The 17,859-nt window shown below is 35.6% G+C and overlaps 2 protein-coding genes across 3 annotated transcripts; one reads left to right on the top strand and one right to left on the bottom strand.

Moving 5' to 3' along the window:
* Positions 1-38: 38 nt before the first annotated feature.
* On the top strand, positions 39-9,562 carry LOC105113850 (Werner syndrome ATP-dependent helicase-like). Of its 2 annotated transcripts, none has more exons than XM_011010197.1 (20): positions 39-682; positions 900-1,012; positions 1,107-1,182; positions 1,285-1,427; positions 1,525-1,611; positions 1,857-1,940; positions 2,716-2,923; positions 3,671-3,756; positions 3,897-4,128; positions 4,287-4,410; positions 4,542-4,678; positions 5,126-5,234; positions 6,308-6,350; positions 6,504-6,675; positions 7,135-7,205; positions 7,304-7,397; positions 8,114-8,323; positions 8,399-8,608; positions 8,724-9,119; positions 9,242-9,562. In XM_011010197.1, the coding sequence occupies exons 1-20, from the start codon at positions 665-667 to the stop codon at positions 9,365-9,367; spliced, it is 2,739 nt and encodes a 912-aa protein (XP_011008499.1). In that variant the 5' UTR covers positions 39-664; the 3' UTR covers positions 9,368-9,562. The 2 variants fall into 2 exon arrangements, with proteins under 2 accessions (XP_011008499.1, XP_011008500.1); XM_011010198.1 differs by having other exon boundaries at positions 9,231-9,334.
* A 168-nt stretch (positions 9,563-9,730) lies between these two features.
* On the bottom strand, positions 9,731-12,774 carry LOC105113846 (calcium uniporter protein 6, mitochondrial-like). The gene is made up of 2 exons (XM_011010191.1): positions 11,918-12,774; positions 9,731-10,533 (listed from the first exon to the last, which is right to left on the bottom strand). Exons 1-2 carry the CDS (start codon positions 12,443-12,445, stop codon positions 10,051-10,053), a joined length of 1,011 nt encoding a protein of 336 aa, XP_011008493.1. The 5' UTR covers positions 12,446-12,774; the 3' UTR covers positions 9,731-10,050.
* Between the last annotated feature and the right edge of the window lie 5,085 nt (positions 12,775-17,859).

The following is a 17,859-nucleotide window of genomic DNA, read 5'->3' as shown; positions in this document are numbered from 1 at the left end:
CAAGAGGCAGATGGATACAGATTGCTTTTCTCATAGATGATGTATCTAAGAGAGACTTGTTAAAAGAAGGAAGGAAGTTGGAACATATGTATTTCTTGAAAATACAGTGCATTCAAATACACAGACAGTCATGTGTACTTTTATGATGTTGTGGTATGGCTGTTAGACTTGAGATGAAATACAGGGAGTTGCTGAGAAGTCATGTCTGTTCGCTAGTAAATTAGAAGACGATAATATCTTTTGTTTTTGTTTTTTTTTTTTTTAAGGTCAAAATCAGATGAACAAGCAATGGTTGGAGAGAAAATTACAGCTTTGTTTGTGAAACCATGTTAACAAGTATGTGTTTAATTGGTTGCTTTTCGGATGAACCTATGGCTATGGAGAGGGCTGCAACTGCGAGACATACAAATGCATGTATGCAGTTAATTCATTTTCAATTTTCATTTTTTTTTGTTTTTTTCAGAAAAATATGATAAAATAAAAAAGAGAAAAAACACGGGCCTCTGGAGTGTGGGCTGAAGCCCATGAGGTACGGGGACCTAAAAGATGGCAAGAGAAGAAAGAGCGGGAAAGAGAGAGAGAGAGAGTACAAGAGCAGGGCATTAGCCGATGTGTGTGATTTCTCGTACCAGAAACCACACAGCGTAGCACATCACGGCAAGCAATGTTATCCACGCTTAAGGTTCTTTTTTTTTAAAATTAGAAACTTAAACGCAAGCTCTCACCCTCCTCTTATTTCGCTTTGGTTTTACCTTTTTTTTTTTTTGCAGCAATTCGTTTTTGTAGTATAGTTTGTTTGTCACCATAAATCACAATTGATTAACCAAAAAGAAAAAAAATCAATTATTTAATCATTGTTGAAATTATACTGAGTGGGTTTGTTTGATTTGGGTACACAGCAACACTTTGGGTATGCGAATTTCAGGGCTTACCAGAAGGAGGTGATCGATCAGATTCTGGACAAGAGGGACTGTTTAGCGGTCATGGCCACTGGCAGCGGAAAGTCTTTATGGTACCATTTCACCAATACCAACCCTACATTTTATACAATAATTTTTAACCCTTTTGCTTTCTCACAATCGTGTGTGTGTGTGGCTAAACTACAGCTACCAGGTTCCTCCTTTGCTTCTTGAAAAGACTGCCGTAGTCATAAGCCCCCTTATTTCTTTGATGCAAGATCAGGTACGTCCTTATTTATTTGCATTCCCAATTAATTTTATTTCCGCTATACTTGTATGCATCAATGCATGTCAATTTAGGAATGAAATGCGCTCATTTAATTAGGTTATGAGTTTGAAACAACGCGGAATCAGAGCTGAGTTTCTTGGAAGTGCTCAGACTGATGGTTCTGTCCATACCAAAGCTCAGACTGGTCATTTTCATTTATTGTTCATGACACCTGAAAAGGCTTGCTCCACCCCTCTCAGGTTCTAGCTTCTTCTCCCCCCATCTTTAATTTGCCACATGCATTTACTTTTTATGATCAACTTAGGATGAAAATGCTCTTCTTTTCTTTTTTTGTAGCTTCTGGTTGAAATTGCTAGAGGCAGGAATTTGTCTCTTCGCTGTTGATGAAGCTCATTGCATCTCAGAGTGGGGCCATGATTTCAGGTCCCGTCCTTAATGTTTAGCCTTTTGTCTTCTATATTTCCCTACTTCTTTTCTGTGCTACATTGTCCGAAATTTCTTTCTTTTATCTGATGGTTCCTTTAGAATTGGAATTAGACTCATGATGCTAGCCAAACATTTTATTTTGATAAATCATGCTGCTTTACTCTACTTTTTTTCTTTATCAGTAATCGCTTTCATTCTCTTACTAGTTTTGAGGAATTCTCTTCTTTGTTTTGGTTTATCAGGGTGGAATACAAGCAGTTAGGCAAGTTACGTGATGTTCTTTTGGAAGTTCCATTTGTTGCATTAACTGCAACTGCTACTGAAAAGTATGTGCCTTGCGTATTTGTGTGAACCGATTTGATCATTTATTGCTTGTCCTTTCCTGTCTCTAGTATAAGAATGTGTTTGGAGAATGAAAATCTTCATGCTTTCTCACTGACATTCAGTGTTGGATTTGTCTAAAATTTAGATTTCTATACTTTGATCTTACTCTTAATTGTTACTTTATCTTTATGACATACTTTACTTTCAAGTGTACATCTATGAATCATCTCATTCTATTCCTAGAGCAAGTCATTTTTGAAGTCTAGACTCAAAATCCAACCCCCTCCAGTCCTCATGTAGCTGCATATACCTCCCACAAAATACAAAGGCAGATGTACCAGCAGACATCTTTACATTGTATCCTCTATGGCTTGGTTGGAAAACATGACCGGAACACAGGTCAACTGCTTATTCTCTAACAGATCCAGAAGCAGATGCTACTAAGGTTCAATAGGGAACTGAATATTGTTCTTAGTTGTCTGCATTAAGTGAGAAGCAGCATACCTTATTTCCTCACATTTATCCTTTCATAATTCAGCCAAGAACTGCATCAAGTGAAAATTGAGTATTTCTAAGCCAAAACATGTTCCTGGACATTAATTCTTATATAATTGTTTGCTTCTAGGTAGTATATAATTGTTTTGTTTCGTAGTTTTACAAGGCACTGAATTTTGTGTTGTTATCTACTTAAGTGTTCTATACTTATTTATTTATTTGCTTTGCTATGTTTTGGGGAGAGGTAGTCTAATGCTGTCTATTCTGCATGCATAATACCAGGGTTAGAATAGACATCATCAATTCTTTGAAGATGAACGATCCTTATGTTGCTGTTGGCTCATTTGATCGTAAAAATCTCTTCTACGGTGTCAAACATTTCAATCGCAGTCTTCCATTTGTGGATGAGCTTGTGCAAGAAATATCAAAATATGCAAGGAAGGCCGGATCAACTATTATTTACTGTACAACAATAAAAGATGTTGAGCAGGTTCTTTTTGTTCCTGTTTTTATTACTAACGATTGTATGCCTTTTATTATTTGCTTCTTTGTTTGAAAAGAGGAATTGCATCCCCTCAAAACAATTAAGCTTCACCATCCATTTCAATTCAGAAAGAAACACCATCCACAGCTGTATTTACAATTGACCAAGCTCTACCAAATTTATGTTTGTATAACCACAATGGATTTTATTTCATTTTCATGTAACCATAAAGGGGTTAGGGAGTATCTGTCTGAGGGCTTTTGAGGATTAGTGAAAACTCACAGTACCGCCTAAGCTATGTCATTCTTATATTTGACTGCAAGAATATGGTTGTTACTGATATGTGTTAGTGATATACCAAGGAGATGAGATTGAGAAAGGACAAGGAAGGTTAAATCGATTTTTAGAAAGAGATATAAAAGATGCCTGATATGTTCCCGCACCACATGGATTAGAACCTCCTTGTAATGTTATATTATGTACTCATCAGTTTTCATTTGGAGCAGGAAAGAATTTGTTTTATCATTTGGGAGTTAAAATTTTCTTTTGGAACAAATTAACTTTCACAGATTGCTTTCTGCATCAATTTTAATCATCACCATGTGAAGATGTTGACAAATTTTTATCTGACAATTTCTCTTCCCATTCTATCTTCTGGATGCTTTTTTGTTTTTTTTTTTATAAGCATGTTATTATTATGAATATTTTGACTAACTTCTGTACAATGTTTCGTCTTTGTAATATATTCTCTAGATTCACAAGTCACTGCAAGAGGCAGGAATTAAGACCGGAATATATCATGGTCAAATGAGCAGCAAAGCTCGTGAGGAGTCCCACAGGTTTTTACCTCGTGAATTTGAGGAGTGTAGTAGTTTTAGTTTTCTTGCATCTAATTAATCAACTTTTGCATGGTGCACTCTCATTTGTCTCCTTGAATTATCTCTTTATTTTATTAACTGATTCTTTTACTTCTATTCAGATCGTTTGTAAGAGATGAACTGCTGGTCATGGTTGCTACTATTGCCTTTGGCATGGGCATTGATAAGCCAAACATAAGGCAGGTGATACATTATGGTTGTCCAAAGAGTATAGAATCTTATTATCAGGAAAGTGGGCGATGTGGGAGAGATGGTATTCCTTCTGTCTGTTGGCTATATTATACAAGAGCTGACTTTGCAAAAGCTGACTTCTATTGTGGAGGATTAAGAACAGTACGCAACTTTGTTTCTTCTTTCATGACACTCTTCAAACTTTTTCTTTGGCTTGTTAAAATGGTGCTGATGGTTGACCTACTCTGCTAAATTTCTTAAATGATGAAATATTTGAAATTTGCCATGCTCTGCATTTCTTTCCTGCTGCCATTTTCCAGGAAAACCAAAGAAGGGCTGTTATGGAGTCATTGATGGCTGCGCAACACTACTGCTCACTAACAACATGCAGAAGAAAGTTCTTGCTCAATTATTTCGGTGAAAAATTTTCAGCCGAGAAATGTGGTTTGGTTCTTTCTTAAATACATCTAATTGAACTTGTCCTTAGTTGGCTTTCAATAACAGACCTTTTAATTACAAAATTACTTATTGTTGTATCCAATTTTGAGCATGATTAATATGTGTTGAACTTTCAGGAAATTGTGATAATTGCATGGTCTCAAAGAGGGAGCGTGACATGTCTAAGGAATCATTTCTTTTAATGTCCTGCATTCAATCATGTGAGGGTAACTGGGGCCTCAATATGCCTGTAGATGTTCTTCGTGGATCCAGGGTAAGTATTATTTATTGTGAATAGCTCATGATTGCTGGTCATTCTCCATTATAGATACAAACATACATGCATGTATATTGTATACTTGTATTCATTGATGTATGTATAATTGTTACCCCAAAACTTAAAAGTAAGGTATTTAAGGAAATTTTGATATCTCTTTTGATCAAAAACCAAATGCTGCATGCTTTCAGTAGATATTTTAGAGGGGGGAATAAAAAATAAAAGTACCTTACTTACCTGGTCTTTTGGTGGGTGGGGTGGAGGAGATTAAAGTTGCTGGCATGTATAAGGAAAATTATTAGCTGTAATGATAAGGCATTGGCAACTAATTGAAACTATTCTGTGAATCTTTTGAATTTTGTTTTTATATGGCTTCAAGATTTTATTATTTTCTTCACCCTCAATTCTTATGCAGATGCTTCTGCTGTCTCTCTAAATTTACAGGCAAAAAAAATTCTTAATTCTCATTTTGACAAGCTACCATTTCATGGACTTGGGAAAGACTACTCGTCAAATTGGTGGAAATCACTAGCTTACCAATTAATTTCTCACGGTACCTGAAGCAATATATATTTGCAATTGACAATTCAGTTATTATCATTCAGAAATGAGCAATTGTCATTTGTGATTGCTTGGTGCAAAGCATTATTGATTGTATTGACATGTTTTATAATGATTGTGACTTGGCATTGACTACTTAGTGACATATATTTACTCAAAATTAGAATTTTCTGTAGCTTAATAGATTCTAGTATCTTTACTGGGAGTTGGAAGAAGCTTCTGAAACGAATGGATTTAGAAAGGATACTCCCCATCACTCTGGCTAATGGCCAAAACACGTTTTTATAGCGGGATTCTCTACATTTCATGGCTCCCTTGAAGATTTATAGCAGAGTATTCCTCTGATTGATGTCTTAGTGTCTATTTCCAATTATGATTGTAGGTAGCCTGTTGCTTACTCACTTGGAGGATTTAGTCAACAATCAAGTAACTCTATGTGATTGGTTTTATCCCAACAAAGAGGAGGAAGACACTGTTACATGGAAACCAACAAATGATAATAACTTGTAATTTGTTTTAGGGAAACTCTTAAGAAGAATACGGGAATAGATTGATACAAGTTAGCATGTGTCCTTCAATTTCTGGGCACCACTGTATAGCTAACTTGCAATAGGTTGTCAGCACATGATCGACAAGTTAATTAAGGGGGGATGGTTACAACTTGGATGTTCTGTATGCATTTTGATGAAAGAAGATATATTTTCTCCTGTTCCTTCACAAAGGATACTTAGACAAATTCTGCTGATGATCAATAGCTTCAAATTAGTGAAGGATTGACATTGAGCTTACCTGGGATAAAGCCTATCCGCTAAAGAAAATTTCATAGTTGCAATAAAAAGCTTCAGTTCCAGCCTTCATAACATAGCACCAATTGCAGTATTGAAAATCAATCTTCTTATCAAAATAATCATTAGTTGTTGACTTCATGTTTGTAGTTATAGTTCATGTCTTTCCTTGAAATACATTATATCTATAAAATTTTATATTGTACTGTCTGTTGATGATTCTTTGAAATAATAAAGTCATAGTTGCCAGTTTTAGCTAATAAGTGTTACTTACAAACAGGTTATCTGATGGAGACTTTTAGAGATACATATAAATTTGTAAGGTAAATTGTGTTCATTCATTTTCTTGAGTGCAAATTTACATTCTAGAAAACTTCCATAGAGTTCTTTTCTTTATCCTTCTCCCCTGCTATGTCTGTTTGTTATAATTGATCAGCTAAGTACAATTGACTAAAGTCTATATCTTTATGCATCAGAGTAAGTCCAAAAGGGAAGCAATATATTCAGTCTGCTAGACCTGATCACCAACCAGCTCTAATATTACCATTGACTGATGAAATGGTTGGGGATGAAGAACAACAATGCACAACAGGCGGGGTTGGAGAGTTGAATAGTATGGCAACTTTAGAATGTGAACAATTGTCAGAGGTTGATATTTTATGTCCATCTCCTTTTCCCTTTTCTTTTATCCGTGTTGTTTATGATATTGTCAGAGGTATATGTTGGTGGAAAGGAATATGGGCTTCTATTGTCAGATGACAGGAGGGATCGGATTTGTTTGGCATGTTTTAAAACTTCATGCACTGTTATTGAAGTGCTCTTGGTTCAAAACCCCTGCATGTTGTGTGTTTTCAGGATGAAGCCAATGAGGCAAATTCTCCCTTTCTTCTTCCATGCGCTTCCTTCAATTTTTTTTTTTGCAAAGAACTGTTTGTGAATTCTGTTCTACTCACACTTCATGAATTCAGCCTACAAACTGCATCGCTGATCTGCCACCCATGCAGTAAAATATTTAACATTTTTTTTCACATTTTAACTTTTCTATTAATATTTGTTTTTTAGTTACCATATATACTTATTGCTGAATTCATGCATTTTTTTACGCAGGCTGAAGCACGAATCTTTCACATGCTTTTGGATGAGAGAACCAAGCTTGCTAAAAGCATTGGGACTGCTCCGTAGGTTCATATTTCTTTGAAGGCTATAAATCCCTAAAGAGCTGCTTAGTTAATATGGAATATACCATCTGAGCACCTGTTCTTATTGCTTGCTACAGATATGCTGTATGTGGTGATCAAACAATAAAAAAAATTGCTTTGGTGAGACCATCTACCAAAGCAAGGTTGGCCAACATTGATGGTGTCAACCAGGTGAGTCTTAACAACGGGGACAAAAAAATTCTTCATAATATTTTTTATTTATTTCTTCATTGCACTAGTTATCTATTTCTTAATTTGGCATCCTTGCTTGTGCTTTAACCAGGAAATGTTTTTTCTTGGAATGGAGTTTTAAAGAAATTTTATTTTTCCTATTTTTGATGTTTGTACAAGCAATCTTACCGCTATCCATTTCAATATGTAAATTAAGAATTGCTGGCTGCTGTAGATGTATTGTGTGGTGACTGAAATTCTCTGGCTTTATAATCTTTTCCACACCCATGAAACAGAGATGACTGAACTTATTGTCATATTTACTGTCTTGACAAGCCAACTCCATATTGCAATCGAGATTCTGATATGTAGATTGGGTGGTTAGTGGCTGGTCTTCCTATTATTGTTGTTGGATGATTTTGAGAAAAGAAAAAAGAAAAAAGAAGGAAATATGGCATCTTCTATCATTATCACATTTGATCCTTTGACATTCACATTGCAACACCTTTCCATTTTCTTCTGCGAAGGAGGGTAAGGGATGGTGTGAATGGGCATACTTAGTACATACGAAGAGATGGTGTGAATGGGCATACTTAGTACATACGAAGAGACTAATTTAACGAGTTCAGAAAAGCAGAAAATTTGTATTTTCAGTCACATTTTACCATTTTGCTTGTACTTCTCAATGTTAAGCATGGAATGTGGTGATGTTGCAGCATCTTGTTGTGAGACATGGCGATTATCTTCTTCAAACTATTAGGGATCTGTCACAAGAACTTAACCTTTCCTTGGACGGGGGAGCAAACTTGCAGACTGCTAATTCAAGAAAAGCCAATCAAGTACCAAATCACAAGAAATTAACCCCAGCAAAGTTAGATGCTTGGAAAATGTGGCATGAAAATGGTCTACCAATTCAAAAAATCGCGGTATTTCTTGACAAAATTTACAATTATATGTTATAGGCTTTTGAGTGCTTTAATCATTTTAATTTTTATTCTCAGAATTTCCCTGGTAGATCAGCTCCTATAAAAGAAGGAACTGTAGTTGAATATCTTCTAGAAGCTGCACAAGGAGGACTCCAGATTGAATGGACCAGATTGTGTGGTGAAGTTGGACTTTCACGTGAAAGATTGTCAGAAATTGAGGGTGCAATCTCAAAGGTTGGCTCTAGGGAAAAGTTGAAGCGCATTAAAGATGAATTACCAGAAGATGTAAGTTGATGCGCTGATTTCTCTGATTTTTCTGGCTTAATATTTGTTACTGATCATTGAGTTCAGGATCACTTAGAAAGTATACAACTGAAAGAAAACTCACTAATAACATCAGATAAGCTACGCACACATCAAGATCTGTCTGGCAATGCAAAACTGTGGGTTTTCACCTGAAGTGACTCCACCTAGCTACCTTGACATATCGAAGGCTGATGAATTTGTGGAAAGTGAGTCTGGAATGGTTTCCACTGATACCAGCTGCCTGGACACGGTTCATGAGGTTGAAATATCAGTCAAGATTATGGCTACTCATTGTTGCTCAGATCATAATGAAGAAACTTCCTCCCTTATGGTCAGAATTGCACAGGACCATGAGGTTCATCCTATCAATGATGCAAATGTACTTTCCCCGAGGAAACGTCAAAAGGTAGATATACCTGAAGAAAGCTCAACTGCATTGGAAGCTACGGAGAGTTCCATACTGGATTGGCTCAAGAACTATGATGAAGGGGTGAGTTCAGCAAGAGCAAACCCATTTAACCCATATCTCTGCACTAACTGATGAAGATCTTTGGATATGTTGTCTTTCATATTTCTTTTACGTGGCAATTTGATGATGCAGATGTGTCGCAGGTTTTCATGAGAGATATTTTGGAGCATTTCAACGGGTCAAAAGATGAATTGGTGATTGATTTACTAAGTAGCCTTGAAAGCGACTTTGTAATATTTAAGAAGAATGATTTGTATATGCTTTTGTAATGATGAGACAAATCAAGATTGCTGGCACTAATTTGGATGTATTTTCATTTTGTTTAGACTTTTACCATGCAGCTTTTTTACGAGCTTTAAGTTGTCATGAAACATGAATCAGTTAAGAACATGATCAGCAGCTAGGATGTTGTCTTCAGGCGCAGACTTCGTTTTCCAACTGAAAATTGTTCATTGATTATTGAATCCCACTGAGTTATATTCAATTATCACAACAGAATCCCTTTTCAAGATTGGGGGAAAAAAAACCGCAACTTATCCAATCATTTGTAAGGCAAACAAGCTGCGATCTAAATACAATCATCATAAAAAATATACTCTCATGTTCAAACTCTCGTCGACTACTTTTAGCAATCGTGGAAACAGGCAGTAATTTCAAAGAAGTTTAGTATCTGATGGTCAGCATTTGAATGGCACGGGCATCGATGCTCTCAGCATTACGATATGCTGTTCAACAAAAAAAAAAAAATACATGATCCAGCACTGCTAATAGAACGAAATTTTTACCAAAAAATGAGAGAGCTACGACAAATCAGCAAATAGTATTTTTTCAAAAGAGAATGATGTTAATCCTAAAGGCGGGAGGGACCAAGATGGTTAGTGGGATAAATTCTCACGAAAGGTTTCGAAAATCCTACTTGGATTCCCATCTTTCAAACCAAAGCAAGAGGTGACTACTTGTGCATGGCATCGTCCAGTTCCAGTTTCAGCCCTACACGTTTTTTAATAGAGGCTGTGGCGTCCAGAGGTGATTTCTGTTTAAGTTGTAACTCCTTGAATCTCTCAACATTAAAATTAAGCTTCTTGAACAACTTCCTTTGCCTTGAGAGAAACAGCCTTTTCATTATGTCTTGGTAACTTGGATCTCTTGCAGTGATCAGGAAGTAGGCATAACCTATGACTATGCTAGAGGTTGTGGCGAAAAATGCAATAGGTTCCATCACATCCCATGAAAATTCCCAAAATGTTAGCCGGAAAAACAGCCCAACCTGCAATAAAGCTAAACACAATCCACTATAGAGGATCCCGCGAACCTCCTTATGGGCCTGCACATCAATTTCTTCTTTCTTCTCCTGAAGCATCTTCAGCTCATCTCTTGCAGGGTCGTCTTCAGGAGTTAAAGCGAGCGGCATTGCTCTTCTTATCAGATCTACCACCTGCAACATAAGAGAACTATCAAGGCAAAACCAATTTGTAGTTAGGCGACTAATATCCAAGGCATAGGAAAAAATAAAATAAAAAAGTTAAAATCCCTTGCCTTGTACAAAGGAAATTCATGTACTTTCTAAATCTGTACCAACATTATTGTATATATAAACAAGTGAAATCCCAAAACCGAGGATCATGCTGCTTCTGCCTGATACAAGTTGGAGCCCAATAACCACAAGCCATGCTGTCTTTAGACGCCAAGTATTGTGTTCCTATGAAAGCTCAAAGCATAGATAGCCCAACCAAAACGAGAACTAGAAAATGAGTTCTGCACACAAGGCTCTGATAACGTACCAAGACACAAGCAAAAGCAACTTCTGACAAATATCAGCAGGCAAGCTCACTGCCAAATGCACAAATGGATAGTGGCTAAATAAAATCTAAACGTTTATCATTCATTTGACTTCCTTTGCTGCACCTTATACACAGAAAAAGTGTAAACGGTGAAGGGTGTTTTCATAACAGATTTCTAACTGCCCCAATTGTCATTCCAATAAGCAAAGAAAGAAATAAATATGCTTCTCAGTATATCCCCAACCGCTGCAAATACTATAGTAGTGGTAATAGAGAAATGGAAATTTTGAAAGAGATGCTGAATAAAAGTAGAGAATTTAAGAAGTGTAAACTCAAACAGCGGAGAAAAAAAAACATATTGTAAATGGAAAGGGAAGATTTGATGAATGTGTACCCAGCCCCAACAAGCTAGCTAAAATAGGAATGGCGGGAACATTTATGTGTTGAGGAAGATACTAATAGCAGCAGCTCATTGTCAAATATGCATAAATGGAAGGAGAAATCGATTGAATGTAAAATAAGTCAAAACTGGAATTTTAAGGGCATATTCTCGGGTCTAGAACGTTTAAATATAACTAAAAGATTAATCTGGTCTTTGCTTGGTGGGAGGGAGGGACTGACTAAATACAGAATGCAGATAGAGAGAAGCAAGCAATATGACAAGCTGGAAGTTGAAAATCCTGTGATTATCATGGAGCAGCAATAAATCAGTAACAGGGAAGAAGGAATGTGAAATTAATGATGGGAATTGCAAAATCAGAAGAATAAAAACAGTGAAAAGAAAAGGAGAGAGAGAAAGAAAGAGAGGGGAAGGAGTAGGAGGAGGAGAGGAGATGTGGTGTATGTCCCAGTCTGCCCCCACCATGCACCCGAAAGTAAATTAGCAAAGCAATTGATTGGATTATGGAAACATACATATGATAGTAAGTTAAAAACAAGATAGACAATTAAGAACATACATAGTAAGTAGAAGGGAAGAAAGGTGCATATAAAGCAAAGCAAGAAATATGGAAAAGGAGGGCAGGGCTAGCCACCTACCTTATCAGGATGAAGATAGACTTGGTCGCGGAAGAGAAGGACGACCCCAGCATCATCAAGGACATGGGCAAAAGTAACGGCCTCATCGTGAGATCTGGCAATACCGATGCTCTGGCAGGCTTCGAGGAGGTCTGAGAAAGGGATAATTTCCCTGGATTCCATGCCAAGCTTCATCTTGAGAGCCTCCACATTCACCAATCTCATCAGCCTCTTCGCCTCCAAACTTGTTATCAATATATTTTTATCATTCTTATTATTGTTATTATTATTGGAGGAGGGAGAAGAAGCTTCAGCATCAGCATCAATAGCGGAAGAAAAACAAAAGGATGTGATTTTGCAGAATGGAGTTGAAGCATCAGCAGCAGCTCCTCCTCCTCTAACAGAATAATAATGGTAAGAACAGGCAGAGGAAGCAATAGTCCTGGTGGTGGTGCATCGCGGTGGTGTTGAGAGGGATTGAGTGTTGGCGGCTAACAGAGTGCGCTTCAAAACCCCAGAGGCAGAGGAGGACCATAACCTGCTCCACATTGTTTCCTTTTTCCTTCAGCTTTACCTTTAGCTTTTTGATATAATCCAGTGTAGCAACATGGAAAAAGTTGGTTGATGGGAAAGAAGGAAGGAATTAAGGCCGAAAGGGGGAAGGAAGGAAGGAGAAGGCAATTGGAGAAGTCAAAGTGTTTATAGTATGGAGGGACGAGACGGTGACCGGAGGCAGGGGAAAATTCAATGCAAGCGAGGCGAGAAAAAAGGAAACGATAAGATCAAATCCGACAAACATAGGTGCGGTGTGGTATGCCAGTGACTAGGCGCAGGACTAAAAATTGCATTTGCATAGGATTATGCTCCGGTTTTAATTAGCTTACACACGTTCATCACTCGTTAAAAAGGGGTAGTGGCTTAAATTGACCAATTCCAAGGCCAAAACTACTCATACGGACACTGTGGCGAGGCCTTCCAAGTTTGACCTCCCCCACTATTATTCCTATCCTCAATCCATCCTTTTGGATCCATCATCTTCCATTTTTGAGCACCCACTGTTAGACCAGACTCTTTCTCTTCCTGCTTCCAATCGTGACTCCTATCATTATTACAAATACAATAGTACTATCTATTTTATTATAATGTGATTGGAAAACAGCATCACGCATGGAGGACTAACTTCTCAGCCCAGATCAGTAGCCAAGATATGGAGTAATTTCATGAAGGATTGTTATGCATACAACAATTGATTGTTTACACTTTACACAGACCCCAAACCTTCCACAAGTCTGGACATAGAGAGCTACCCAGAATTAACACGTACATGTAACATGTTCATCATGCATCTTAGCACAAGCTAGAGGGCTGGGGTCGGGTCACTGACTATGTCTAGCTTTAGGCAGGGTTTTCACCAAACCGTTCACTATCTTCCAAGACCAAAACACATTCATCATCGCCAACGTACAAGGTATCACAAGGATGCTATAGAAACCCGATGGAAATATTTGGCTGACCTGAAACAAAGAAATATGCAAGATGACGGAAAGAGAGACAAGCACAAATTAAGGTAAATGTAACCTAAAAATCCATTCAACCAGTAACCGAGATTATTGCATGATCCTGAATTTCCACAGTTTCCTTGCCGGCAAATCACAGCATCACTTACAGCCGCCGAAAAACGTACAGAGTGAAAGCAAATATGATGTGTATTCTGATAACATGCCATTTCCAAACCTTGAGTGGAACAGGTCTATAAACATGCTACTTCTATAGCTGTCGAATATTTAAACTCATTTTGATAAGGGCTTAAAAACCGAGACGCATCGCTCACGGCACGGCCTTGTCAAAATGCATAAACACGTGAGTGAAGAAGATTAAAAAAAAGAAAAGAAACCTCGCAACCTGAGCACATCAACAGTTGCTGTCACCTTATCGAGTCACATTAAAGAACAGTGAAAGTAAACCAAATACGATGCATGGTAGTATTACAGAGCAGGGTTCCAGCTACGTGGAAAAGCTAAGTGAAAATAATCATCAATCTTGGAAACCTGTCACTGTTCAGTCCCAAACTCAATCATAACAACAAGATCAGCTTGCAATTCACACGAACCTATTTGTATCTAGTGTAATCACCAGAGAGACAGGAATTGGAGCAAAGAAAAACGACATAAGATAGGAGCATTGTTGACTGAAAGTGAAAACATATCACCCAAAATATTTGCAAGACTGTGGAGGCCTTTACAAGACTACATACCTCTACCGTTTCTATTTATTATGCCGTTGAAGGTTCAAGAGCCAATCCCCATATGGGAATGACATACAGTGGCCTCTTTTAAGTTCACCTCAACTAATTAAATAGTCCCAAAAGACTGCGAGAACGTTACTATCTCTCACAAAAAGAAGGCGGAATCAGACAAAGGGCATTCTAATGTAACATATCGTGAGTGGACTCATGCAACTCATCATTTTCAAAACGTGTGTTCTTAATCATCCACCTTTGGCTGTCTAGAATAAAATGGGGTTTTTCTCTTCCTTTCGACCTTAATGATCCATCTATGGATGCAAACAATTCATGGCTTATTCATTTCCGCCATGCGCGAAACAAAAATTTGGATAATTTCAACACTCAAATATCATGTGAAGGCAATCACTAATATCTAAAGCAATGTAGCTGTACTTGCAAAATAAGGAACGAAGCCCACATCATATGTGCATATCATACGGAACATACTACTAGGCAATTGAAATAACCAGGATTTCCACCCCAGGAACTATACAACTCCATTCCTAGTGCACAACTTAGAGCTCTTCTAGCCAGCAACGTCAAACTACCTAAATTTGCATTTAGCAGGAAATGCTGAAAATCAAGAAATCAGGAAGTTATGGAGAACCTTTAAATGACAAACTTACCATTTTAAATTTACAAAGGTTGGTCTGATATTAGAAAAGAGAACCTTTAGTATGTAAATCTATGCTTAACCACCTGGTGTTTGAGAATGTGGCTGCGGGTGGGTTTTGAATGAGCCACAAACTAGTGTTTTTAAATGTTGGGATCGATCAAAAATTGAGGTTGAACCTCAGCTTCAAGAAAAGCATCCCAAACCAGCTTTTAGGGTATTCTCACCTCATTTTTTCCTCTCCACCGACAACACACACTATCAGAAGATAGAGAAATAACCGTTGCAAAAAAATATTCCCAAATAATCCTCATCTTTCTGCCATACCACCCTTTACCTCGCAATGGTTTCTGTCTTCTCTAACCCTCTCCTTTTAAAATTAATTTTCTTTCCTTTTTCCTCTTAAAAATTATTACTTGTCCAAAATTGAACCTGCCCGATTCTTTTCTCTAAGTTAATTATCTATGAGATCGGTTTGAGAGTGAAAAAAAAGTGTTTTGAATCTATATTTTTTGAAGCTCCTGCTTGCAGGTTAAAAACTGGTAAACCTTGAGGTAAAGCAATGAAAGAGAAAATGAATGGGGATGAAGGGAAGGGAACTATATATATTCATGCACTCAGGAGTTTAGAGAAAAAAGGATAGGGAAAACGAAGACGAGAGAATTAAGGAGAGAATCTTGCATTCCTGTTATATTTTTTTATATCCTCCTATTCCAATCCTCAGATAATTTAAAGGTAAAATCTATTTCTTTTTTATGGTCAGCTTGATATTCTACACGTGGCCATCTTAGCTTACTCAATCTATTTGGTTTAAGTAAAAATAAATTTTAAAAAAGTAATTTTTTATTAAATAAATTATTTTTTGATATTTGGTAGTGTAATAAAAAATAATTTAGAAAATATTTTTTAGTATTTGTTTATGTTATGAAAAATAAGCTGTAAAATAACTTATTAATATTTTATTTTTTTCAAGTTTATTAAAATAACAAGAAACATATCTTACAAATTAAAAAGTCGAATGAGAATGAAATTGAAAAAAATTAATTTTATAAATTATCTCAAATAAAATAAATTATAATTAAAATAATAGAGATCAAATCTAAAAAAATAAAAAATTAAAATATGAAAAAATTAAAATAATAATAATTAATATTTCATAAATTATTTCAAATAAAATAAGTAACAATAAAAAAATAAAGATCAAATTTGATGGATAAAAATTTTCAATAAAAAAATAATAAGAAAAAAGCAAATAAAAATTATAAAAATGAGGACTAAAGTTAATATAAAAATTAAATTTTAAGAGATGAAATTGAAAAATAAATATTCAAAACAAAATATATATAGCAATCAAAAGTTTGAGAACCAAATTTGATATAATCAGCAAATAATACGATATTTCTAAATTTTTTATGATTTCCAGAAAGTGTTATCAGTCTAAATTTTTCAGGAAAACACTTTCCTGAAAACTAAGTCAAGTTTTTCTTTAACTGGAAAGTGTTTTTCGTTGACTAACTTTTCTAATGGCAAACAAATACAGAAAAGTCTAGAAAGTGGTTTCTCGAAAACCACTTTCCAGGAAACAAACATGGCCTAAATTAAATTTCGCTTCCTCCTTTACTAGTTTTTGTCTTCTTCATTTCCTATTGTGACAATACATCCTTTGATTAGTACTTAAAAGTGTATTTTTATCAAGGTTTTATATTATCATTTTACACTTGAAGTATCAATAACTCCTTAACTAAAATATGCTTTATAATAACATATCTAATAATATAAGATACATTTAATTTATGGTAAATATTTATTTTAAATGCAGACCTATCACATAAATAAAATGATTGATTGAAGAATTTAAGAAATGGAATTAAAAGGACAAAGAGATGACCAAACTTAGAAAAGAGATGTTGGTGCAGTACAAACCGGAATACTGTTCGGTAATTGAGTCATATCTGAAGCTATAAATCTCATATTTAAGTCTACTTTATATGGATGGCAAGGTAAGACATAGACCTACAACTTTTATATGGAACCTAAGATTTAAAAAGGTAATTTTCAGATTTAAATTGTAGCAACAACAAAGAAGTCTGAATCTGTCCTGCAGCCCGAACACTGTTCAGTTTTTGGCCTATATCTGGAGTTCTAGAAGTCCAAATGACCTTCATTTTTTTCTCTGAAAAGCTAAGATAATTTTCTACAACTTTCATGTTTTTAAGTGGCTTCAATTTTGACGTTATCAATGACGTTTTGGGTAGACAAGAGAAGATAATGATAGTCATCAAGTCAAGAGTTAATCATTCACTCATCAAATCAATAGTTTTCAATTTTAGCCTATAAAAGGAGGCATTTTCCATGCATTGAGGCATATTGGTCTCCAGATTAAGATCATGCTTTTGATTTCTCTCTTTATATTTTTGTAATGCTTAAGTTTTGCTTTCATTAATATCTTGTTCATGCCTTTCATTTGCTTTCATTTACTTAGTTAACTTTTATCTTATTTATGTTCTTATTTTGTTTATTTATTTTTCTTTCTTTCATTATATTTAGTTAAGTTTATTATGTCATGGTGAAAAACTTATACTAATGGTGTAAGAATAAGTATAGTGTAAATTTAACATGGACTTTAATGTTTGATACTAACATGTTTTATATTTGTTATCTTGTTTACTCTTTGATACTTTGCTTGTTAAATGACTAATCTAGATTTATGTTGTATAACACTTAGTACAACAAATGCTTGGTACTTTCATAGTCCATATTGTATGGTATAACAAACATCTCAGCTATAAAAGGAATTTCATTTGTTGTTAACATAAGTTATAATCATGAATACCTGACAAGATTTACAAATATAAGCATTAATCAAATAAGATAACTAATGCAATCATGTTAACAATTTATAATCTGATTGAAACCTCCTTTGTATATGGTTTTCAATTGAATAATAAAAGTTTATACTATATTTGTTTGATATACTATTAGTAGATCCTCTAACCTTGACATTTATTGTTATCATTGTTTAATCCTTACGTTAATCTTCCATCTTAAAGTTCTCATTAACTTTTT

The sequence above is a fragment of the Populus euphratica genome, unplaced genomic scaffold (genome assembly GCF_000495115.2).
Source record: "Populus euphratica unplaced genomic scaffold, PopEup_1.0 scaffold460.1, whole genome shotgun sequence".
NCBI lineage: Eukaryota > Viridiplantae > Streptophyta > Magnoliopsida > Malpighiales > Salicaceae > Populus > Populus euphratica.
This window is presented reverse-complemented; position numbering and strand designations above follow the sequence as displayed.